Source organism: Hyposmocoma kahamanoa, unplaced genomic scaffold (assembly GCF_003589595.1).
Source record: "Hyposmocoma kahamanoa isolate Upper Pololo Valley unplaced genomic scaffold, ASM358959v1 95, whole genome shotgun sequence".
NCBI lineage: Eukaryota > Metazoa > Arthropoda > Insecta > Lepidoptera > Cosmopterigidae > Hyposmocoma > Hyposmocoma kahamanoa.
In genome coordinates this window covers 5,473,566-5,500,957 of record NW_020654972.1, presented here as the reverse complement: position 1 = coordinate 5,500,957, position 27,392 = coordinate 5,473,566, and the positions used below count along the sequence as shown (strand labels likewise).

At 36.5% G+C, this 27,392-nt stretch overlaps 1 protein-coding gene across 2 annotated transcripts in view; it reads right to left on the bottom strand.

Moving 5' to 3' along the window:
- LOC113238285 (apoptosis-stimulating of p53 protein 1) overlaps positions 1-27,392 on the bottom strand; it is a 468,812-nt gene that overhangs the window by 289,454 nt on the left and 151,966 nt on the right. For both annotated transcript variants that reach the window (XM_026475122.1, XM_026475123.1), the window contains one exon: positions 24,729-24,787. In XM_026475122.1, the coding sequence (XP_026330907.1) occupies positions 24,729-24,787 (59 nt within the window). The remainder of the gene's footprint in view (positions 1-24,728; positions 24,788-27,392) is intronic.

The following is a 27,392-nucleotide window of genomic DNA, read 5'->3' as shown; positions in this document are numbered from 1 at the left end:
CACAATGTAAAAACAAGTGACAGTCAGATGAAACAAACTGTATTCTATAGCCAAAGAGTCCGATTTTCAAATGTTATAATTACTTTTTAAATATTGTTTATGCAAGTGGCCAGTTCTGGAAACTTATAGTGCGCCCTATGTAATAACATCCGTCTTTCAAGCTAACTGGTATCTAGCATTAGGCGAATTTTTCGGATCCATAATAATATTTCAGTTTAGCTATTCATATTTTAAGCTGTAGCTCGTGTCAAAATCGCTCTATGAATAAGTGTTTTTTATCAAGTGTCAGCACGAACAGGTCGTGCGCCTGGTGGTAAGACGATGCGACGAGACGATGTCTGTAGCAGTTTTAGCAGGAGTAGAGCTCCATGTGAAAGAATTCGCCTAGGGAAATACTGCCACCTAGCAGTAATGTTAGCATTACCGTGTTCCGGTTTAGAAAGGTAAAGGTGCTGGTGAAATTACAGGCACATGGGACTTGTCAAGTTGTGTCTCAGGGTGACGGGTGCAGTGGCAGTGCCCCTCAGGTCTTTGCGATTTAAAGCTCTGAGTGGCACTGCAATTGTTATTATAGGACAGGCGTGTAGCTTACCATCAGGCGCACGACTTGTTCGTCCCGTCACTTGGTATTATAAAATAAAAAAATATATAGTGCAACTCAGAACTTTGAATAGCCATCCATATATAAAAAGTAGAGATACAACTATTAGTAGAGAATATTAACTTTTGAAAGCCAAGTAAAGGGGTCACCACATTTATTTACACGAAATCCGCTTAACAGTCGATATAACCTGAGATGGCTTTGGATGATTCCGCATAACAGGGAAAATGTTCAATTAATCACTTTAAAAAATATACATATAGTACAATTGAGGATATACACTGATTAGTACACGGTGTGAAAACACGATTCCTAAAATTTTAATGATAGAAACAAAACACAAACTTACCTCGAAATGTTTATTTCTTTTATATCAACTGGACTAAATAGAACACGTATAGTATACGATAATACATTTTTCAAATGGCATTAATTTCGTTTGTAAAAAATAAATTCTGAAATAGAGCCAGTGTCCCTGCCACTTGACTCAAGCAAAATGAACCGTATTAGTACGGGAAAAAATTGTAATCGAGCTGAAGTAGTGACTCTTAAAACCCTCAGAAAAAGATGTTGCGCGTCTCGTTCCATCTCAAAATTTTTTACTCTTATTACATCGATATAAAGCCTTTTCTGACCGACTTAATGCGATTCTGTGTCGACGTGTGTGGTGACTCCCTAAGATTATATATCTCACTTAGCGAGAAAGTTTATATTTGCAGTACATTTACACATTTCGCCTTGCATAGCGTAGTGTACATCTAACTGTAACAATTTGTTTAACTATTAAAACAAATACAACACAATGGAACTGGAACAACCGTTAAATAAACCTCGAATTAATCACTTTATTGTTGCCGTAGCAGAGGCAGATTGGCTTTATAACGGTCCATGGAGGTAGCATATCGCATGCCTCATACAGCATGCATAAGCATATGCGGATATTAGCATATGCGGATACGCTCATATGCAGCGTAACTTGCAAGTTAAGTGTCAAGTTACCGTCTTCATTAATAAAGCAAATATTCAATCGAGTGGATGGCGATTTGATACGTTTTGATTATTTATTAGTTCAATACTGCCTGCGGTGCCCCACAGAGAAATTATGTCAATAAAATTGTTTTGGGTTTCGGGAATAAATTTGTGAATTGTTTTACCCTGCAATATTGTCCCAATTGTTGAAACAAAAAAACCAAAAACATGTTTGATCCCTAGACGCTTTTGATGTGTGACAATTTTTGTACACTATTTTTCACTACATTTTATCTATTATTATTTATTTATTTATTTATTTCTCCCAATAGCTTACAAATACTAAATTGTTGATCCACCGAGGTTATTAAAAAAATTATTACTTAACATGGACGAAATAATACATCTAAAAGGAGATAAAACCGTTGAATTTTTTTCATTTTCATGATTGTAGAGAATATGGCGGAAAACTGTAGATACGTTCCAGGTGCAGTGCTTTTGAGAGCACTACACACAGGCTTCACAAATACGGTAACGAAAATCTACAAATAGACGAGCAAATGTACGTCGAATGGACTCGCGAGCTCTTGGTTTTTTTCTGCTACTTCTCCGACATTTTACCGTTCCATTTCCGCTATGCACCGTGATCCCTAATGGTTGAAAGGATAGATAAAATAATTTAAATGTTTTTCATTGAAAAAAAAACCTACCTGAAAAGTTTGCTTATCAGCTTTTACCTATATCCATGGGATCCCCTCATCAGATTCTGACTTCTTAGTGATAATGGGACTGTTACGGACTTCTTTGTACATTCATACTTTTTTTCTGGTTGTTATGGTGACGATGATTTGTTGATTACGTACATGTCGTAGATTCTATGACTATTTTTCCATCCTCTGACATGTATTGTGTCAAGTGAAGGCGACTTTTACTTACGGAAAATATTTTTTACCTCTTCCATAATCTGTAATCTACTTTCCCAACTCTTTTATTGGCTAAATACGAAGGCAAAGCCATTAATATTAAAAAAAAAAATTTGTGATACCCGAAACGAACCCGGAATAGCGTTGTTGGCATCAGGGACCACCTCGAGAGTATACACTTTCAAACAAAAAAGAATTTTCAAAACCTTTCAACAATTCATGGAGAAATCGGTGTGTCAGTATACATGTCTTTAAAATTTTAGGATTTTCTTCAATTTCCATCGATCCCCTCATCAAATTCTGACTTGGTGACAATGGGACCACCACGAGAGTGCACCCTTTCAAACAAAAAAGAATTTTCAAAAACGGTGTACAATTGGTGGAGAAATCCGAAAATTCAGCCAACATTCAGCCGAACTTATAACCCCTCCGTTTCTTTTGAAGTCGGTTAATCACGAAAAATAATTATCAACATTATCATAGTGACGTTTTTGACATCGTGACAAAAATCCTATTACTTGCATTTAGACAAGTATACATTTGTGCTAAAATAGCTAATTTTATTTCGCGATTTCCGATGCATTTCTCATAGTTAAAATACGAAACGGTATCGTGGTTGCGTAGATTTTGAAGCCTGTGAGATAGACGCGGAATATTCATTGCACGATTCCTATTTAAACATTTGCTTTTTAGCAACAAATTATACTATCCTACTATAAAATAAACTTATAGTCCCCTGACGTATTAACAAGCGAATACGGGAAATAAAATTTCATTGAAATATCTGTAATACTATGACTGAAACTGATTTTTCTATAGATGAATGTTGAAAAAAATTAAAACTTTGTGGAACTTCATGATTATTTTTTTATCAAGCGCACTTTAGTCAAACGAGTTTCTGGACCCATATTTCAGTATCTTCTGTTTTCACTACCCATTAAAAAGACAAGTTGAATTTGTATTTCTAATGTAGAAAAACCGACCGTGTGGTCAAAATAAGTCAAAATTTGGGTCTTACTTCACCTTAACGAGTAAATTACTCCTTGATAATATCACAGACCTTACGGGGTTACCCTATATTACGTCGAGACGAGTTTCTCATGAATAATATCATCAGATGTGACAAGACTAGAAACAATACTATCTAAAACTAGATAACATCTCAAACACCAGAGTCAACCAGAAACATACACGCTGAAATCAATTTAGAAAAGCTCATAACCCGAATTAATCATCACATCTATGTTCCCATAGAGTAGACAGATACAAGAAGTCCTCCATTAACCGACTTCGTCAAAAGGAGGGGATTCTCGAATCGACAGTATTTTTTGTGTATATTACGCGGTTTCTCTGACATTTGAGAACCGATTTCGATTATTGTTTTTTGTTGGAAAAGGAGAACCTCATTAGTGATCCCATTTAAAATTAAAAAAAATATTGCACCTCTAAGAGTGGCAAATTATGGGGATGAATTCGGTTTATTGGATTTCACTTTCCGTTAACCAATTTCAATAAAACTTGGCAAATAGATGTAATTCCACAAGCCTATGAGATCAGCTTTTTTTTATAAAAAAAATTTAATTGTGCTTAGTCTATTTGCATCATTCCTTTCATATGCGGCCGTCCATAAGCGGCAACTTTAGTAAAGTTAAAACGAAAGTTGCGTGGTTTATAGGTATTATTAAATATCGTAGTTGCTCAACTTGATAATAGCCAAATTTCTTTCATCACAAACCTACGACTCTTGTATTAGTTATCTTCTACCGCATTTTTGTCTGATGAATGGACCCCATCAATTGCAGATCACTCTATCTCGGACCCTTCATAAATATGTACAGGACACAGTGTCGTCGGTTTTTATGGGCTTAAAAGATCCGCTCTTGTATGATTGATGATCCCAACAGATCGTTTTATTGATTCACTTGATTCGTGCGAGGGCCGTTAACGAGGTCAATAGGGTAAATCTCTTTTTCTATTTTTAAAATCGTTTTTTGTTTCGTCTTTATTAGGTTTTATTTTGGGTTGTGTTTGGGTGATAGATCAGGTGAGAACTTTTGTCTTTTGGACATGGTGGTTCTAGGACGCCATGTAGCCTGTACCGCCACGTCACTACAAAGCAAAACAGAGACTACTAAACGGTAAAAAAGAGGTAAACAAAGTGTCAATAATGCGAATTTCTCATAACAGATCGAGACTAACTGCAAGAGCTAAACGGGTCTAATCTATCTGCAACAAGCACATACAAAAATTCATATGGTCCGTTGGTTCGTTCCGTGGCTTGTATGACATAGCGTCTAGCACTATTTGCTGGAAGACGCTGGTTCGAATACAGCCAGATCAAAGGATTTTTTTTCTTAGTGTTCGATCTTTGTATTAATAATTACAACAAACTAGAATAACTTCATTTTGCAAATTGATCTAAACAAGTATTCGAGCGATCGCTGTTATATTCCGGTGAGAGTTAAAATATCCACAGAAGTATACCGCGACATATTGTCTCGTAATAATTGTAGAAAATCTTTTCATAAAATGTGCCAGTGTCGCGTAGTAGGTACATCGCATGTGTGAGTAGAAAAGTGGATTTTCAAATGAAATGGCTTTTCAATGACTATCGCATAGAATCATATGCCTAAAGAAGATTCAATAAGAACGAGAGTTACTTGTACATTTAATAACAGTAGCAGTATTTAATAACAGTAGCTAGTAGCAGTAGAGCTCCTTGTGAAAGAGTTCGATCAGGTTAATACCGCCACTTTACCTATTTCTGCCGCCGACCAGTAATCTTAGTATTACTGTGTTCCGGTTTTGAAGGTTAAGGGTGCTAGTGAAATTACAGGCACATGGGACTAGTCAAGTTATGTCTCAGGGTGACGGGCGCAGTGGTACTGCCCCTCAGATCTTGGTAATTTAAAGCTCTGAATGGCACTGCAACTATTATGGACGTGTAGCTTACCATCAGGCGCACAACTTATTCGTCCCGGCACTTGATGTTATAAAAAAAAATAGTAGAAGTCCTTATGAAAGATTTTGTCCGGGGACGTGCAATCATTTTACCTATTTCTGCCTCCAAGAGTAATGTGAGTTTACTGCAATCCGTAAGGGTGCTGGTGAAATTACAGGCACATAGGACTTGTCAACTTTATGTCCCAAGGTGACGGGCTCTGTAACTGTTATAGATAGGCGTGTCGCTTACTACCTGGCATACGACTTGTTCGTCCCATTGTTCGATACCACAAAAAAGTACTTAACATTTGGAAAAAGAATCCCACACTGTAGCGTTTGTATTATAAATCTGATTAAATCAACGAATCCTTACTCGCGAAGACGAAGTGCGACAGCAGTCGTGTAATAACTAACAATTTGTTTCTGTTCCTGCACCTGACTCATGTTTAAGATTTGCATATATTCTCCCCTTGTTGACATTGCTCGCACTTACTTTGTAAAGTGCTTTACATTTTTCTTCCGCAAATGGTACTTCTGGGCCAGACAGCCGCGAAACAAAAGACGCAAGACACATTATGGGTGTACTCACAACCCGACGGAAATGTCTGTGGACCCGACAGACAGTCGCTCTAAGGCTAGCATAAAAATGTGTCAGATATTAAAATAGAAAATTCTCTCGAATGACGTTTTCGTTATTGTCATTGATAGCAATGATAGAACAGACAAGGTTACAATGACGTCACACGTACAAGAAGAGGACAGGTTCGCCGAAACTTCGATCAGGGAATAAATATTATAAGTTACTATTGTTATAATTTAGAACAACAATGCTTTCATCACCAAACTATTTATTCGGCCCACTGCAGGATACAGATCTCTTCTCGATTTTTAGAACATAGTCATAGACACGCTGATCCAATGCAGGTTGGGGACTTCGCACGTTTACCTAGGATTGTAAAGCTCTTAAAGTCTGTCTTTTTTGCAGATGGAGTAAAGTGATATTTCATTGCGGAGTAGTGTTGCTCGCTTACAAGGAGCTAGTGATTGCAGTCGATAAACATTCTATCGAGAATCGACTGAATGCTGGTTACGCTTACGTAATAATTAGCCGATTTTGTTTCATTTCAATCATCATCGGCCCATAATAATAATTCGAAATAATTCGATACAAAGAGGAGACATATTTTAAAGTTTTTCATTTTAATTCAATATAGATAATCATATCCGCCTGTTTTTGTTAAAATGTATATGAATAAATATTGATTTCGAAACTAGTAGGCTAATTGTCAAAATAAGAATTAAGGAGGCAATAACGCAATTAGTAATCAATAGAACGTCGTAACATTCGCAATTCAGACATTTAGGCAAAATTTTACCTTCATTCACAATCTATCGATGAAACTGTCGACAACAACTACATGACTATTTAAAATTGTATGACAAACTGCCAACCCTGCAAATGTCATTTCACTCCGTCTTAAAAAGAGACATACTATGGTAAATTTCAAATTAAATACCGAAAAGCTCAGAGGTGCGAGACCGGATTCAAAGCCACGACTTCTGCTTAAGAGGCGATAGGTTAAGCCATAAGCTACCACGGCTTATTGGGCTTTATAAATACTTAAGTAGTTCGTAAACTTATTTAATTAAATAAGAATCTCATGCCCACTCAATAATATCAAACAACTCTTTGATTGGATCTTGGTCTTTTACCTGGTACGTCACTGATCCCACAATTTCTTAAAGCCTTGAAACATACACGTTGCACAAAGTAGCAGTGGACCGGAAGAGTAGCTTTGTATTGGCTTGTGACAGCCTTGTCTAAAACAGAAGCTGTACGGCTTTACCGCACAAGCCGTGTTTTTGTATAATGGGCTTTAATTAAGCGACATGGAGATATCAAGATAGTAATATATCATTGGTTGTTAAAACTTACAGAAAAAAATCTTCCTTTACACAATATAAAGGTATTATGGTCGTCACAAAATAAGAGGCACCTTTCGACACATGTGGTCGCAACGTAAATAGTAGTGGTAGGTATGTACCTAACTAAACATATCGGGAACCATATTAAACGATTCTCACTAGAAAACGATTCGAAATCTTATGAGTCTATGATTGTTTAGATCGTTTTTCGGGTCATTGATTTTCAGTTCTAGATAGTACAATTAACATTTATGTAAGCGATATAGAGTTTAATATAAATAATAAGTAAGTAAGTACTTTAAATTATTAGATGTTGTTGTAGTTACATTAACAAAGTTCACAAGGACAACCTGTTGTTAAATAGCAAAATTCTGACGCAAAACAAAAAACACTTCACAGTTTAAATTTTTATTCACTTTCACTGGAAGATGAGCCAAACTCATCAGTTGTAATAATATCTGAATAGAAAAAGAGACATACTAGTATCTCAATATAGTAATAAAATTTGCAAAAAAGAAAAGAAATCTATCTTCCGTATTATAAAATGCTTCAAAAATTAATGTATTCTTTTAAAACCAAACGAGTTAATAATTGTTTGCTTACTGTTTCGTTGATTGCATTCAAAGTTAAATACTATCGTCTTCTTTAGATATCGAGTTCTTAGGTTTTCGCCATTGCTATATATGGGAAATGAAATTATTTTTCCGGATTAAATCGCGTAATAAGGTGGTTTGAATTAGTATTAGACATAACTGGTTGAAGACTTTACCGTGATCACGGGACCTGTAAAGGGCTCCAAACGTTGGTTTGTTTGAAAGAACAAATATAAGCGATTTAAATCTAGAAAAATGTTTCATTTCCTATGTCTTCCTTAGATGTCAAATTCTACCTCTTAATTGTGACGACTATAGCTCTGTTTTAATTTGCCCCAAAATATGAATATCAGAGCAACTAAATTAACTTCGGGGGTGCTACCCAAAAAGTTATACCGCTACACCAAACACAACATTTCCATTGTATACTTAAGCCTGTAATAACAATCGAAATTCAAAAAACACGTCCAGTACTCACTCTGTTCTAGGGTCCACTGAAAAAATCAGCGTCACAGTCTTTTCTCTGCAGAGACTTTAGCTGAGTGGATCCTTTTACATACGCCACAGCCGCGCACATGACATCTTTGATATCATTTAATTTTGTTGACTATTTACTGATTGCTTTGTTGTTATTACCTATAACGGTTTTATTTTTATTCATCATCCTTCTTTTTGTTATTCCATTTAATTTCTTGTTTTAATTTAGCCTTATCTTTTTTTTATCTTTCTTAATGTGTATGTTTGTGTTGTGGCGTTGTAATAAATGGATCCTAGTCTACTATATTCTATTCTAAATAATATTCTTTTTTTTTTACTTCAAGTAGGTACAGTTCGCTCCAATTCTCCTGCAAATATAAATGCGGCGGTATAATCCTAACTACTAAAAAAAAATCGAATTTTTTTGGTGAGAACCGAAAATCGATAAATAGCGTGCGCAATTCGAGAGTTGCGTGTGAGCTGCATTGCGTGCCAGCCAGACCGATATTAAGTATTTGTCGGGCCTGCCTAATTTCTAACTGCTACTGTCTGGAAGCTAAAACTTTGGCATTCAAATTGGGTTTAAACTTAAAAAAGGAAGGCTGAAAGCAATGTATTAAACAAACCAAGTCAACTACAATAGGTTTTTATGAAGACGGTGCCTAACAATATCGACCGCACCGGATCCGTACTAAAAGTATTGTTTTGTATAGCACGGCACCGACTTCATAAATTCCTATAGCAATTGATTTGGTAGGTGAAATAGAATACTTTCACCATGAATTCACAATCGCTATGCGCCATGTACAATTTTTGTAAGCAAAATGTTACGTCTTACTTAGACCGCTAGTGCGAGATTCTTTAAATTTGTTGTTTCTGGGATCTTCAGTCGAGGCCAGCACCATGCACCCGTTGACTAGAAAAAAACAGAGGCGGGCGAGTTAAATGTCACGTAGACATTTACGTTTTCTGTAAGACGGTAACGACGGCCAGTTAGTTAGCCTTTGGTTAGGTAGGAACGCTATATGCCAGCGGGGAGCAGGATTGGGAGGCCCTGCCCCATTGCACAGGCCACCGCAGACGGCAGATGCCCCTTATGCTCCAGGGCATCACCGTCGAGGGGGGATCAAGGAGGGACCACCATCGGCGAGCCGCGGTAGAATCCGGAAGGGACCCCGTGGCTCTGCACGCTGCTGGGGATTCGTCGTCATGACGTTCTCCGGCACCACGGTGGGAGAAGGAGTACCGTGAAGTTTTTTAGTGGATATGCTCTTGGGCACCGACATTGTCCCCAGGAGAGAGTCCCACATACGAGGAAAATGCGCTACGTAATGCGGTGCGCGCAGTGCATTTTCCTCGCGATAATAGCAAAAAGGTAGGAACGCTATGATACTAAATTGTGAAATACTATACGCGTTGACAACTGTCACTGTAAAGTAGTACATTCTAATATTTATCCATCGAGTATATAATCAGAAATAGAGACGAAATGTCATTTAATTTGTTTGAAAACTATTCTGCCAAATCATTACGGTGACAACTGCGCTCCGATTGGCCAGTCCGTATTAGAAAATATATAAGGTTAACTTGAGCTTTGTTATAGCGGATGACAATTGAAAAATTGCATATTTAATTACCGATAAAATGTGATTCCGTTTGTTTTGTAATTAGCTGTTTTGCTGTTTTTCCCACACCGTCGAGTGGAACAGCCCCTCATTGTTATAGATGTTATCTTTATTACAATAAATACAGAATATTTTTGGAATATACGGCGACGTACACACAGGTCAGTTGTTGCTAAATTTCAGCTTTTTAATGAGTGATTTCAACACAAACGAGAGTTGATATTTAAGAGTGATATAAGGCCCATTTGCCTGATGAGTTGCCAGGGGGGGATGGTCCTTATTTCGTCTATTCCTGGTTACATACTCGATGTATTTATCATATTAAGAAAGTCATGTTGAAACCTACGTCTACCTACCTTGCTACCTACTTACATTATTATTTTTTTGTGTTAAAAGTATATTAGAATAATTTGATATGAAAGAAATGCTTTCGAATGAAGACTTTCTTTAAAAATCAATAGAATAATTTGATATGAAAGAAATGCTTTCGAATGAAGACTTTCTTTAAAAATCAATAATTAAGTGCAAAAGAAATTTTTAAGCGCGCACATAATGAAAGTCGAATATAAATAAGTAAAAAGAACTTGCATAACATCAACTGGTTATGTCACCAAAACTGTAACGGTGACATAAAAACACACCTGTTTGTAGGTTAAAGATGCGGAAATGATCATCAAAAATAAATTTGTGAAAGCGTTAGGCCGGGACAGTTTAAAAGATTGGATCTCTTGGTAATAAATTCTAATTAAAATCTAAATTATTTTACATGCAATACAATAAAAAAATAAACGCAAATAAAAAACAACACAAACATATGATATGGCTCTAAAATTCTACTATAAAGGACTTAGGACTACACCTTTTTTTTATAATATCAAGTGACGGGACGAATATGGCGGGCGCCTGATGGTAGGCTATACGCCTGTCCATAACAGTTGCAGTGCCACTCAGAGCTTATCGCAAGTCGCAAAGATCTGATGGGTATTGCCACTGCGCCCATCACTCTGAGACCATTTAATAAGTAATTTCACCAGCACCTTTACCCTTTAAAACCACAACACAGTAATGCTGACATTACTGCTTGGCGACAGAAATAGGTAAGTTGGCAATACTACCCTCGACGAACTCTTTCACAAGGAGCTCTACTGCTACTCTACACAACACTACCCTCACTGTTGTTTTTCAAAAGCCAGTAAATGCTTAAAAGTACATTTAAATTAAAATACACACTTCATCAAAGGATCACACATATACCGTACATAAGGCATTATGTCGTTACCAATTTATTCCTGCTATTATAATTTTTAATTTTATTTTGCATTATTGGCATTAGATTTTGTATTTTGGATATTATTTTGTATAGTACCAACAATTCATGCACATAAATACTGATAGCATCCCATAGATGTACCTATTCAATCTATTTGTATCTATCTACTATAGCTGGTGACTAAACCTCAGAGAATTCTATTTTAGTCAGTGGCTGTACTCTAAGTCCGGCCTTTTCCCAAGTAACATGTTATCATCCTTAGTACTTACGTACCTTTCACAGAAGTGTACTTTACCCTAATGTAAGGCTTTCTAAAAACAACAAATTATTATTATTATTATTACTTGAATAAAAACGATATACAAGAACAACACATAATGTACAACATCCCGAGATAGCAAAAGTGAATGCAGTTGCCATATCCAATAACGTTATTGTTGATCTTCTATTTCTTGTTACAAAAGTGTTGGACGTGATCCAATTTCTTGTTTCACAATACTTTGTTTTTAATTTTTGTTTTGCGCAAGAAATGTATATCACATTGTGAAGTCAGACAATTAATTTACGACTTTCAACTAAAACTGTCACTCTTTCACAATATCAATTTTTATGTTTCGCTTTTTTTAATGGTTACAAATATGCAAATGAATGAATTAGTTTGATTTCTCAAAATGAGTGGTGATATGTTGTTTTATTGAGGGCATTGGCGTCAAAGATTAATAATACCTCTACAATCCCTTTTAAGACTTTATACTAAGTGACGGCACGAACAAGTCATGCGCCTGGTAGTAAGAGACACGCCTGTCCATAGCTGCAATTGCAGTGCCGCTTAAGAGTTTAAATCGTAAAGATCTGCGTTCGTCACCCTTGTGGTGACAAGTTGACAAGTCTCATGTGTCAATTTCACCAGCACATTTATCCTTCAAAACCCGAACACAGTAATGCTCACATTACTGCTTGGCGGCAGAAATAAATATAAGCAGAAATAAAATAAACGTAAGCATCGCATTTAAGACTCCTGTAATTTGTCCTGTTGTAACTACATTTTTTTTATATATAGCTTTAGCTTAGCTTAGCTTAGCTTTGGCTTAGCTTTTTTCATATTTTGTTTTTTTTATAATTATAACGTAAACCAAAAAAACATTGAGTTTAATAGATAAACACTTTATTCACTGATATAACACAAATACAGATTAAGCATAAAAGAAAAAATATAACATAATTGTCATAGCAGTGAAACGGCGCTAACTCAGCATATACCAAAGTTTCCTGAGGCGCTGGTTTTCAGTCAGGACCAACGAGAGGGCGGGCATCGCGTACGCCGATGACACGCTGGTGGCCGTCCGGGGGATCACAGGGAGAGCCCCAGTAGCGGCGGACATGGTGGTCCGCCGAATACAACTGCTGGGGCTCGAGGTCGGGTTGGGTCGGCTCCTACCCAATCTCGGGAGGCCGGGAGCCCCATGCAGAAGGCTGTACGCCTGGGTGACCCAGAGTATGGCCTTATACGGGGCTCCCATTTGGAGTGGGGCCATATCAGCGGCGACGTAATCGCATACCTCCTCGCCGGTACTCCGCCGTGGAACCTTGAAGCCGAGGTCCTGGCGGAGGTCCACGCCTACTGACGGGGAATGAGGCCGAGATGATCTGATATACCTAACTAACATAGCAAACGGCACTGTCGATTGCCCTGAACTCCTTGCGCAAATAAGACTACGCACAAGCAAGTTTGCACTAAGAAATCCTATCACCCTTTATGTTCCTAGGGTTATAACAAATTATAGGCATATGCATTTTTAAATAGAGCGTCTCGCTCATTTAACTCCTTAGTTCTAGTACAAGTTAACCAAATCGCTTACACATTAATATGTTTTTCTCTTATATGTAGCTACTATAACTGTTTAACATATTTAATTTCGTTATTTATATTTATTATGTTTGTTTTTTTTTTAAGTTGGCAACTTACTTTATAGTTTGTTTCTATCACTGCAAATAATTATACGTGGAAACTTTTAATTAGCCCTCGGAAAACAAGCACTGGTCTGTCAGGCGTGTAAATTATACTATTCTTGTTACCTAGCTGTAAGTTTTCCAAAAAATAATGAAAATGAAATAAAATAGACCTTTAGTTCTACATATGTAGACAAGAATTTAGCAAGTTAGTACGGTTCAACTACAACAACATAATAAATAATATTAGATAATGCGGAGATTTTGTAAACATGTTTGGTTAAGTAGTATTTTGATTTATCTGTCTGGATTTTATTAAGTGGTTTCTTGAGCTATTGTTTTTCTAATGGGGCCTAGATGTTGAATAACGATCAAAGCTCCTAAATAAATAAAGATTAAAAAAAAGTAAGATCCCGAATAGGTACAGTGCGCTATTATAAAAAAAAACTTCTTTCTTTCTTCTTAAAACTATGTAAAGATAACCCAAAAAGAGCGCTACAAGAATACATTTTTTTTTATTACTTTTTTGTGCTAAATTGGCATGAGAAGGTATTTTTAGAATACGAGGTGTAAGCCGGCACTCTTAAGTGAATTTTACGTAATAATCCTGGTGAGTTTATATATTTTTATTATGGTAAGGATTACAATACCGCCCTGTAATCATATTAATGACGAAGCACTCAGCTATTAATACTAAGACATCATTTCTGAGCATACCTGGCATGCTGTAGGTAGGTAATTAATGGACATGAAGGCAATTCAAATGTCAATCATTCCCAAACTCTGACAGTACGGTCCCACGTGCCCTCTGATAACAAAATTAACCCATTGATTGATATGAAACCTAAATAGCAATTAAAATTGGACGGGAACAATAGGAAAGGGCGGCAATCGATCACTCATTGGTGGCTGGCAGGTCATCCGTCGAAACAACGCGTTCCGTATTCAACGCAAATACGATTGTTTGACGTACCCACACGCTAATTAGCGATGATATTCAATTTATTTGGGCAATTATCAGTAGGCAATTAACAGCGATAGACGCATATTAAAGTCCTCAGCTGTGTGAAACATACCTCATGCATGTAATTCGATTGTTTCACGTTGCCGTAACACGGTGATTAGCGAACCAATATTGATGGATGAAATAGTTATTGGGTTTTCGCGATTGTTACCTACATATAAAATATAAATAAATAATAGACAACATCAAATACGTTGCTTTGGTCCCAAAGTAAGTAACTAAAGCATTTGTATAATAATAATAATAATAATGTTTATTGTTACAAAATAGTTATAACACAGCAGTGAAGTCCCTGACACCTGAGCTAGGTATAACCTGTGTTACAGGAGTCAGTGTCCTCTCTCAAACATTTACCTGCAAATACTTTATTTTTTCTCAGTTGCTACAATAAGGCTTCAGTTTTATGGTAATCTAAGGTTAATAGCCAGTTCTTAGTTTTAAGTTTAGCTTCACGAGCAGATGACGGATATATGTTTAAAGTTTTATTAATTTTATTATACAGGTACGGAGCCATAAATAGTAACTGACGTCTAGCCCAAGCTGTGCGACATTTAATGGAAAACACACATTAGTGCGGGTGCGCTTTTTGATGTAATTGTCTTTGCAGTATGGAGTGACTCTGTGCTGCATGATTACTAGTTGCAAAACGTACAACTGTCTTACACTCAGTACTTGGCATTTGTCATACAACGATGTAGCAGGAAATCTGTAGGGACTAAAAGTCATAACTTTAAGTATGGATCTTTGTGCTCTTTCTAAAGTCAATAAATGAGTCTTAAAGGCACCACCCCAGACTCCAACACAGTAACTCATCACCGACTGCGCAAGGGCGTAGTATATTGTACGCAGTAGCTCAAGATTAGCCACATATCTCAGTTTTTTGAAAACGTATATTAGATTTCTACAGCGTGACGTCGTGAGGTCTATGTGTGCACGCCAACTGAGTCTGTCGTCAAGCATCACTCCTAAATATTTTACATTGGTAGACTTGGCAATAGTAAGACAGGAACAGTCAGAATTGCAAGGAGAATAACATGAGTGGAGTTTGATTTCAATATTTTCCTGTTTATTGTTCGGCAGGGTAAATTGAACAAGAATAGATTTAGATAGATTTAAAGTCAGAAGGTTTTCTCGCAGCCAGTAGCTTACTTTATGTAAACCGCGTTCAGTAGTATCGCAAACCTCTTCCCAGGTTGCTCCAGTGAAAACCAAGGCTATGTCATCGGCATAAGTGTAATATTTTAATATATATTATTTTGCCATTTTGTAACGATATTTGACACAGGTCATTTATATATATTAAGAAGAGACTTGGTCCGAGGATGGTTCCTTGCGGGACTCCAATTTTACCTTGTTGAGTACGACGGCATAGGAAGTCCTCCATTATTTTGAGGGCATTACCTCGGACATCGGCACGATTTAGCTTATTCACAAGTACGGGAATGGAGACAGTATCGAAAGGTTTTGCTAGGTCGAGAAAAATTCCTATGTATTTCTCTTTAGCGTCACTTTCTGAGGTTACATAATCTACTAGTTGGCTAACCGCATCTTCGGCGCTTATATTAGTTCTAAATTCATATTGCGATTTTGATAGTATCTTATTATGTTCCAAAAAGTACATAAGGCGGTTGCGAAGTGCCTTTTCAAGCACCTTAGAAAATGAGCTGAGTATCGATATCGGCCTATAATTGGAGATAGTGTCTCGAGGCCCACACTTGTGGATTGGGGTGATGAGCGACTTCTTAAAAGCCTGTGGGAAAACTCCATGGGATAGGCAAAGTTCAATAATTTTGGTAAGGAGGGAACTATTATATCTTTTGAAAGTTTTAAAAATTTAACAAGTATGGAGTCCCACCTAACGGCACAGTTATTTTTAAGGTTAATTATTATTGATTCAACCTCGGCTTCGTCTGGTGGTAGTAGCACAATAGGATTTACATCTGGCGGTATATGTAAACTGTATTCACTTTTGTTATTACAATTTGAAGAAATTATCATATCAACTAGCTCCTTACCTATATCAGAAAAATATTTATTAATATCCTGAATATTTTTACCATTATCTGAACGTAATAAATCATTTGCAGAGGTTTTCGATTTCGAAATATCAAGTATCGATTTGATTGCATTCCAGATGTCCTTATTTGAGTTCCACGATTTATGGATATTATGGAAATCGGATACGACGACGGTACCACAAACATCGAGACCCGAAACAATATTGAAATGTTGGTTTTCTACATTGACCCGGCCGGCGAACCCGGGACCATGAAAACTCGTGTGCAAGCCACTCATTCACGGAGCTCGTCAAAACATAGGAAATGAAACTAATTTATCGGATCTACATCGCGTATATTTGTTTTTTTTAATGGTACTGAGTGACGGGACGAACAAGTCGTGAGCCTGGTGGTAAGCGACACGCCTGTTCATAACGGTTGCAATGCCGCTCGAAGGGCACTGTCACTGCGCCCGTCGCCATGTCGAACAGTCTCATGTGCCTGTAATTACAAATTCGGAGCGCGGTAATATTCGCATTACTACTTGGCGGCAGACATAGGTAAGGTAGCAGTACTACCCTGGATAAGCTCTTTCGCAAGGAGCTGTACTTGTTTTTTTTTAAACTAAATTTTCGGACCTTTTACAGGTACCATAGTTACGGTTGTCTAAATTGTGGATAACTGTAGTAACGTGTACGGCGTATTACAAATAGTAATATCGACGATAGCACAAGTACTCATTTCGCCGGAGAACAAATGGAAAGCGAAGACGATCGCTAAAGATTGGATAATAAAATAAGAATGGTAATAAAACGAAGTATATCAGCTATCCAACAAAAACTCAGGTAAGTTTCCTCATATAATAACAAGACGTTCACGTGTCAGCCGTGATCTGGGGTATACGATAAGTATCCCCGCACGATGTTACCTAACCTGGAGAATAATCAGCGAGTACCTTACGCCAATTGGCAAATCCTTTCACCACGATGACAAGATCGATACGATAATTAAAAGAAGCCGTGACCTGTAAAGAGCCCGAAACGTTGGTTTATTTGAAGAAACAAATATACACGATTTAAAATCCGGAAAAATAGTTTCATTTCTTAGACGTAATAGCAACCGCCGGACCCCTTTTGTTACACCGTGTATATTTGGCAATCATATTGCAGCGATAGAAACAAACTATTAAATAGATCTATTTCTTGACAAATTGGGACACTATGAACGAAATAGAAAATGTGATGTCCTTTACAATGTGGTATTGGTTATAGTAAGTATGATGACCAGCTGAAGTTTTTTGTGTGATCGGAGTATAATGGTCGCACCTTTTTATTACCACTGTTGATCAAGGGTTTTTTTCTGAACAGAATGTGATTTATATCATTACCCAAAAAGTATATTTCAAACGAAATTTTTAACACTTTTCGTAGCAGTAGAGCTCCTTGTGAAGGACTTCATCCAGGGAAGTACTGTCACCATACTTATTTCTGCAGCCAAGCCGTAAAGAGTAAGGGTGTTGGTGAAATTACAAGAACATGAAAGTAGTCAACTTAAGTCTCAGGGTGACTGGCGCAGTGGCAGTGCCCCTGAGATCTTTGCCATTTAAAGCTCTGAGTGGCACTGCAACTATTATGAATCCCTATTCCCTATGCCACTTACCACGAGGCGCACGACTTGTTGGCCCCGTCACTTGGTATTATATAAAAAAGAGATCCATGAAGTGTTAGTAACAATAAATTATAATTAGGTTAGTACTTAAATTCTATTACGGAATTTGTGCTTGTTATTAAATGCCAATTAGACAGTGCTAACTTCGAGAAAGAGGTTAATCATCGAATCCGGCAGCTTTCGGGATGCTCCGGGACGGACGCCCCGGAACTTCCGCAATACCGCAGTCGAGCAGTGCGTGTTAACAGCGATAACTTACAGCTCTGAGACGTGGTCACTTACTATGGGGCCTCATAAAAAAACACAAAGTCATTCAACGAGCTAAAGAGCGAGCAATGCTCGGCATTTCTATACGTGATCGAATCAGAAATGAGGAGATCCGTAGAAGAACGAAAGTCACCGACTTAGCTCAAAGGATTAGCAAGTTGAAGTGGTAGTGGGGGCACATAGCTTGTAGAGCTGACGACCATTGGGGCAGAAAGGTTCACGAATGGAGACCGCGAACCGGAAGGCGTTGAGTGGGACGGATGACCCTACTAGATGGACGGATGACCTGGTAAGGGCGGCGGGTAACCGATGGATGCAAGTCGCGTCCGCCGGCTAGTCTGGCAATCTTTGGGGGAGGCCTATGTTCAGCAGTGGACGTCTTCCGGCTGATATGATAATTAAATGCCACATCATGTATTCTGTTTAATAAAGACGCCGACTTCTTCCGTAAGAGTGCGATGAAACCTTCGACGCGAGCTTCAGCAAACATGACAGACGCACTACAGAACCGTGGCAGCCGCAGCAGCGTTCTGAAGGCGTTATTAATGCGCACGCACATTATGAATGGGATGTTTACCATTAGGCGCACGACTTCTTCGTCAATTGATGTCACAAAAAAAAAGAATTTTTAACGTCAATGTTTTCAACGACATCTGAACTGCACATAATCTAGACCAATTATCGGAAAAATCTTGAGAATTTCCTCTACAATGCAGCAGCCAAGGTGGCATTTCCGTTTATGGACAAGCTTTACGCTTTCATTAGTGAAAGCAGCTTTCAAAGCTGGATTAAGTATTTTTTATTGCGAGAGTTTTACGTTACATTTTTGAGTCACGTTTATCGACAAAGAAAGAGCATAGCTGATCAATATCAATCTGTGAAAATACCTTACACAATTTTCGAATTCCAGCAAATAAAATGCATTCGATGACCGTTTCGGTGCCAAGTTATATTTTGCTGTTGAAAAATCCTGAGTTTCATTTTTGATATCACTTAAGTTCTAGTAAGTTATTAAACTTTTAATGTAAAGAATCAACATGCTGTGCAGTATATTTCTTTGTTTACCCCTATTTAATATGATCGCAAATTTTTCATACAAGCCACGTATAAAGTTACTCGCCGATTTAATGTTTATCTAATTTAGTTAGTTTATAGATATTTAATATGACATTAATTATGCTTTACTTAGAAAACAAAATAATTCTATATCAATGTCAAAGAAAACTTACATTGCCTAAATCGTGTTCAATTCTGAGTAACTTCGATATAAGAACATTCCACCCCACAGTTAGTGATAACAACTCGATCGAAAGCGCCAATATCGACTGTATTAACAAATTGGTAGTTTCGTACATCAGTACACCCGTAACGGTAACAAAAGGTATACGGAGGTATACATCTATATACCTTTATATATAGCGGAAGTGGCGCTGCCGCCATTGCCGCGACGAAACACGAGTACGGTTCGATTGTCGGAGCTGTGACACGTGTACGCTAAATACGTACAAAATTCGAAATCTGTGGGAATTGGGAATATAGTGACTTTTTTTAATTTTGTTAAGGTGTTGAAAATAGATATATCTGATCTGGCTGATGTTACTACACCTTTGGTATAAATAACTTTTGTTCTAATTACAACTTATCAACGACATTAAACGTATTTTCCCATTGGGTTTTGGGTTGTGATACAGGCTAATTGAAAACTATTTTTGTTTATGATTTGAATTGTGAAAGATCTTTATCTCAAATTTAGAGCTATAGTAGTTGCCGATTACTCCAACGACGAAAACCACTTTCTACATAGATGTATCTTTGCTATGACGATCTCCGCGGTCGAGTGGCTTGCACACCGGTTTTCATTGTGTCACCATGAATGAGGTCCCGGTTTCGATCCCCGGCCGAGACAATGTAGAAATACTTACTTTCTGTATTGTCGCGGGTGTGGGTGTTTGTGATACAGTCGTTGTTTCCTATTTCCAAAAAAAATTGGCTTTAGTTACTTACTTTGGAATCGGAGCAACGTATGTGATGTTGTATAATTTTGTTTTTCGTTATGTCCGATTTTTAAACGGCCATTGAATTTGATTATTATACTTAAGTTGTATAAAGAATGATTTTCAAATGATGTTCGACGACATCGGTGGCACAAATTCTAGATATAGATTGTAACAAAAAGTTACGACCGTATCGCCCCTCTTTTCACTAACTGCCGTATCTGACAAGTTTATCGTAACTGGGTAAGTTATTACGAAGATTGGCGACATCGGTGACCCACTCTGAACGCTAAATAAGGCGGCCCGTTTTTTTAACTTAGTTCAGGACTGGACGTACTGGATTGCACCCCGGAAATAGGTGTCATTGTCTAGCACGATGATTTCCAAAGAATCTATATCGAACCCCTGGGGTCTAATCTAATATACAAGGGAAGAAAATGGATGCATGAAACGTTAATGGGGGTAAATCCTGAGCAAAACTTTGGGTTTCCATAAATTAAATACTCTACATTACACAATTAGTACCTATATGAAGAATATATAATATTTTCTTACAATTGACATAAATTACCTATAAGTACTTATCTCTGAGTGGCACTGCAGCTGTTATGTATAGGCGTGTCGCTTACCAGCAGGCGCACGACTTGTTCGTCTCGTCACTTGGTATTATAAAAAAAAATCACAACAAACAAGACATTCGGTTAAATGAATGTACAAAAGTTAATATCAATTTGTTGTTTTTTATAAACTTTGTAAAATTCTCACTAGCTGTCATCTGTCATGTGTCAGCTATTAACACTTCTTGTATTGGATAATGAACTTTACAGTGCAGAAGATATTTCTTTCGAAGAAATTGTATTTTATTTTTATTTGTCGACTTTGCATTTCGATAATATTTTGTGTTTTTTTGTAGTTCCGCTATTTTTTAGTTTTATATTAATTATCCTTGTTTACATTAGTGACGATCATATCGATAATTCGCGGAAATGATAATGCGTAAATGTCAATTTTATTGAGATAGAATTTTTCATGTACTTAGTTGAGTTCAGTTTTCATGCTCCTTCTGCCTGTCTGCTCTAAATTTAGTTATTCGCCATAAAATATTTTTTTGTACGTAAACGAAGTTATAATAATCTCAGTACAGAGTACTAAAAAAACCGACCTCAAAAGTACGTGGACTTACTAGTTTTATTGAAATCGGTTACCGGAAAGTGCGCAAACCCGGATTCATTCCCTAGTTCGCCACTATACGGGACTTGTCATAGGAGATTAAAAAAATCACTACTCAAAGTATATGGAAGAGAGAGAAAAACGCCTTGAATTAAAGAATAGCAAAAGCAACCATTAAAATAATTGCTCATTATATTAAAATTTAGGCGCTATTTATAAAAATGAATTTTCATGCGTGAATAGCCACCCTTAGAGGTGGATGATTTTCTTCAAAATTAAATGGAACCGCTATGGAGGTACCCTCTTTCCAACAAAAAAAGAATCATGAAAATTGGTTTACAAATACCGGAGTTATCGCGTAACATACATACAAAAAAAAACATACAGTCGAATTGAGAAGCTCCCCTTTTTTAGAAGTCGGTTAAAAATAAAAAGGATATGAACTAAAACGTAAACGTTTTGAAAACTTTTGTCACTTATCTTCTAAATTTTGTAGTTTATTTACGCCATTTCTTCCCCAAAGTATCGATATTATTAACATTTGTAATATAAATTGTAATATTGTGACATTGATAATATGAAATAAATGATTCTATTATATTCTATTCAATAGTATTTCATTATTTTTAAACAAGCGGCGACGTTCAGACGTGAAAACAACAATATCATTAGTTGACAAAAGACAGCTCTTCTCTTCTTTGGGGTGGCATTCAATGGGCCTAAGTAAGATATCCAATAATTAATGTCGGTTTCCTACAAGACAAGCGAGATTACAAACAATCTTGCTAAGCTCTCTTCGAGAATACGGAATGCAAAGGTTAATTAGTTTCATATAAGTAACGAGTAAACTTGCACTTGTTGGTTTGATTGCTGCGAAATTATAAACGTAAAATGTTATAGCCGTTATTGGACTGTAAATGTTATATGAAATTGTGTGTTGCTACGGCTATACGATATACATTGTGTCAAAATCTTTGTTGAAAATTGTCGTTTACGTCATTTATAGTATAGAAGTAGGTTATTGCCTGTACAGCTTGACAAATGGCGGAGTTCGGGGCAGGGCAGAAACGGTATTTTTATTTTTATTTGACGTCATCGTATTTCGACTATACTTTGTGTTTATTTATATTTTTTAGTATTACTTCTTTGTTATGTTATAAGCGTTTCTCTTCGGACATATTCTGCATTTATTTTACAAATCTTCATGAATTTTAGATAAACAATGTGTAAGATGTTCTTACGTCGCTACAAGTACTTGTATAGGTGCTGTCTCTTGATAAAATGGATGATTCAAATAAAAAATCTGACTCCAAATTTATTTCGATGTTTATTATTATTATTTATTTTAGAGACGATTTATTATCCCTTGATATTATATTGTAAATTGTTATATTGTAACATTGATAATATGAAATAAATGAATCTATTCTATTCTATATAAAGATACAAGTCACGTCATTCAAAGAACCATTTTCACATGAGCTACGCTTGACGATGCGAAGTGTTGATCCGAAAGTGTGTCGCTCAGACAAAATTGTCTATTTCTAGTTACGTCAGGAGTGTTAAGTCAGGATAGGTGCGATGTATCCCAAAGGATTTTAAGCAACTTGCAGGCACCTGCAGTTAACGTTGTGTTTTCTTCAATCTCAAATTGTCTTGAAAACTAGGCTTCTTCACATTAGACAATATCACATACGTTACTCGAATCCTAAAGAAGTTACTAAAGCACTTGTGTTATGAAAATCGGAAATAACGATGACACCACAAATTTTCAGACCCGAGACAATACAGAAAAGTTCGTTTTCTACATTGACTCGGCCGGAGATCGAACCCTGGACCTCAAAGAACCATGAAAACCCGTGTGCAAGCCACTCGACCATGGATATTGTTCTTCTTGTCGAGTCAATGACAAAAACCAATAAAATAACCGGTGTTAAATTTCTTTGGCCCAGCAAACAGCCATTTCTATGCTGTTGCCTTTAGCAAGTTTTCGCAGGTGCATCTGGTTAAACACAGTGGGCACAAGAGTAGGTGAGACATACTTTGGGCAGGGAACCCGCATGTAATGATACTGAGTCGGGTTGATATAGCCCCATTTCACCATATTGTCTCTACGTTGGCCAATTTGAATCCTGAGATGGTTCAAGGGCTTTCATATTGGCTACTGCAACTCGTGTCTGAGGTATACTTTCGGATGGGGTGATAAATTAATAGGAACAGCGAATTTGGCTAGCCGATTAGTGCGTCGCGTTCATTAGACTACTTTCTATGGGCTAAATCTTTTACGTCTCTGTAAGAAATCGTCAACTCAAAGTGTCACCGTTTTCGTTATAATTGTATTGAATTTATTAAAGATCAATTTATAGGAAATATCATTGTTTATCTATTTATATAACACATCAAAGAGAGGTGGTTGCCCCTGAGCAGAACCGGGAGACCTGTTGCTTTTTGAGAGGTTGATAGTTCAAATCCCGGCAAGCACGTATGACTTTAATTTGTGAGTTACGTCCAGCGGAAACCTGTGCCCTGCTGCCTTTTTACCACAAAGGCAAAATTGCCAAAAATCAGTAGAACTCTATAAATAATCTTAGGATATCGATTCTTCAGGTCACGTGCCCTTCGACAGCGTCTAACGATGGCTAAGGCAATTTGACTTCGACGAGGGATACCTCAAACGAATCGCCCATGAAGCAATTTCTTTATGACATTCACTAAAGTACCAAATCCTATTGATGAAAATAAATAAGACATTCTAGTTGAGAAAGGTCACGTTTTTATGTTAGTTATTTAGATAATCGCTGGTGATAAAAAGATTACAGAAAAGAATTTAAGAGAAAAAATCTTGAAAGTTTACTAGGGGCGCTACATCTTGCCAAAAACTTTAGCCGTTCGCCAACGTTTACCAATGCCATCCATTCCAGATCACAAAGCAGATCCATTCGTTCATTTAACCACTTTAATATAAAATGCAGCCATGTAATTCTGCAGAGCACAGCAATTAAAGTTATACAAATTATATTTAACTTGAAATTATTTAACATTACAATTTTTTTGTTCTAAAGCTATATAAGCTATAAATAAAATTTTAAAAAACACAATATCCAATATTGTTGCATGTTTTAAACAAGCAGTACAAAATTAAAGTGTTCCATTCCTTTTGTTAAAAAATAAACACAATAAAATTACCTTTAAGTTAAAAATAATAAAGGTCCTGACAACTTTTTATACTTATAAATAATTTTATTTATTGTAACAATGGTTATAGGAGACAAATTTAGCGCGGTACTTTACGAACAACTATATGATGTGGTTATTTTTTATTCGTACTTACCAATTCCTCTGGTGATCCCGGTTCCTTCATACCATTGCTCTTATTTGTGCTCCCCGTCTCTGTAATAAAAAAAAATTAAATTTAACTCTGTGTGATACAGTAAAAATTGTAATATCATAAGTGGTTGAAATTATAAGATCACTCTGCATAGAACTTTAAATATAACAAGTACTTTAACAATAAAGACAGTCAGTGCTTTAAATGTTTTAGATAGGATATTTTGCTTCAGGGAGACATTATTATTTTTTGCATTTAAATACTTTTTTCTACTCCTGTACCTTAATCTGTCAATCACAATTTTATAAACCATGTCACAAAAGCTCTCTTAGGTACTTGCTACTGAACTGAAAAATTTGAAAAAAAGTCGTTTTTCTAAGTAAAATATCAAATATGGCGTAACTCAAACGCTCTGCAGCCTCCTGATTGGTTAAAATATAAACAGTACTTGGCCAATCACGAACACTTTTATTTTATCTCTTTGGTTTTTGTTTTATATCGTTTGTATGGCTTTCGTTTGAGTTTGTTACCGTAGAGTTGTGTTTCATTATTTTAATTTACTCGTAGAAAAAGTATTATATGCAATCCTTACATCCTTTTTTTCTAATACCAAGCGACGCAACGAATAAGTAGTGCACCTGGTGCTACGCCTATCCATGGCAGTGCCACTCAGAGCTTTTAATCGCAAAGATCTTAGAGGCACTGCCACTATGCCCGTCACCCTGAGACTTTAGTTGACAATACGCAAGGCAAATTTCACCAGCACCTTTACCCTTCAAAACCGGAACGCTGCAATGCTCACGTTACTGCTAGGCGGCAGAAATAGGTAAAGTGGCAGTACTTCCCTGAACGAACTCTTTCACAAGGAGCTCCACTGCTACTAAATAATTAACTGCTACTACTTAATTAGGTCTTAAAACCTCGTATATATTAATTAACTAATAGAAATAAATACGTTACTCCACTTTAAGAATCCCCATTATGCAACGATTGCATAAAATACTATTTACCTTGGGCATAGGTTCCCAAATTTTATGCCCCACTGCCCATTTAAGAAAAAATAAAAAAAATTACAACGCCCACCACCGTAAAAAATTTTTGAAAACGCGTATTTTTCATATTAGCTTAACACAAAAAATGTCAAGGAAAAAATTATCATTATGTACGTAGCGTAGTTTATACATATAGATATTTCAGGTTCCGAGCTTCCGAGGCACTACAGCTACTCTAAGACTCTTCAGCGCCCAATTTGGGGTAGGGACCACTTTGGGAAACTATGACCTAGGGAATCGAACTGACAAAATGTGAAAAAAAATATTCCGTATTTTATAATGTTGCACAAACAAAATTATACAGGCAATAGTTTATAACAAGAAGGGGTGGCATTTTGTATTTATTCGGTTGGGGTGAAGCCGGTCGGCTGTAAAGACAATCCATGCCCAGTCAAACATAGATTAAATGATAAAATTGCTATTCGGTCACTCACTTTACGATTTTGCCACGATTCTCTCGATCCGACCATTTGGAAAATGTATGGCGGTTATTGGTAATCACCGGGACGCTTTCATTGTTTAAAATGTAAAATTAATATTTCAAAAGTCAAAATACAATCGAGTGGAAACTTTGGAAATGTAGTTGATATAAATGTATATGAAATATTGTTTTCATTATTAATACAAAGATCGACAATAAAGAAAAACTTCTTCAATCTGTGAGGTCTCGAACCTGAATCTGTAATGCCAATCTAGGAGAAGCGCTCTACCAACTGTGCTTGCGAATTTACCTTACGAATTTCTATATGCGTTTTATTACAAATCTGTGTTTTTGGTTTTAACGGCTTTTTGCCGAAGCACCCCCTGTGAGAAACTCGTGAAAGTTTCTTTATTCGTTAATAAATAGAATAAATCGATACCTCCAATGAACACCACGCCATCTTTGGACATGTTCTGTTTTTATTTTGTTTCTTTATTTTTTCGCAAAATTCGTTTTTTTTTCGAATTTGGTTTTTTGTCTTAATTTATTTTATATTTCACAAAATTCTCACTCAAAAATATGGTACTTTACAAAAATAACAGAAAATGATCAAAAAATTAAGTTGGCATATGGTATCGAAATATAAAAAAGGCCCCAAACACAGCTTCATTCAAACGTTAGAATATGTAATGAAAATTAACTAACAAGATTATAAATCAATCTAAAAGATTAGTAGCGGCCGAAACAGCCTTCATCTGTTAACAGCTTGCTGTAAAACTGCTTACAATTATCTACATCTGTTATTCTAAAATATTTCGCCAATAAAAGAATAAATTCTATTTTGTATAGAATAAAATCGATCTGACGCGTTAAGTCTGTTGAGACTCTAATTAGTCTTCTCTCCTGTTCTGATCCTGTTTTCGATATTATGTGTTGTTATTATTAGTAGACCTGTCTTTTTTGTTATATATTTGCCCTATTTATTTATTTTATTTATTAATGACGAATCAGGTAATTTTGGCCCACACAATCACAACTAATCAACAACGAGTCTGTGACGTGTAACGCAATCTGGTGCCAGGTAACCGGCCGCGGAATCACCGATAGACGACACCTTTTGGCCAAAACTCCTCCTTCATGAAGGTCTAATTATTTTTTTATTTAGATCCCGTGTAATAAAACTAAAGAAAACAA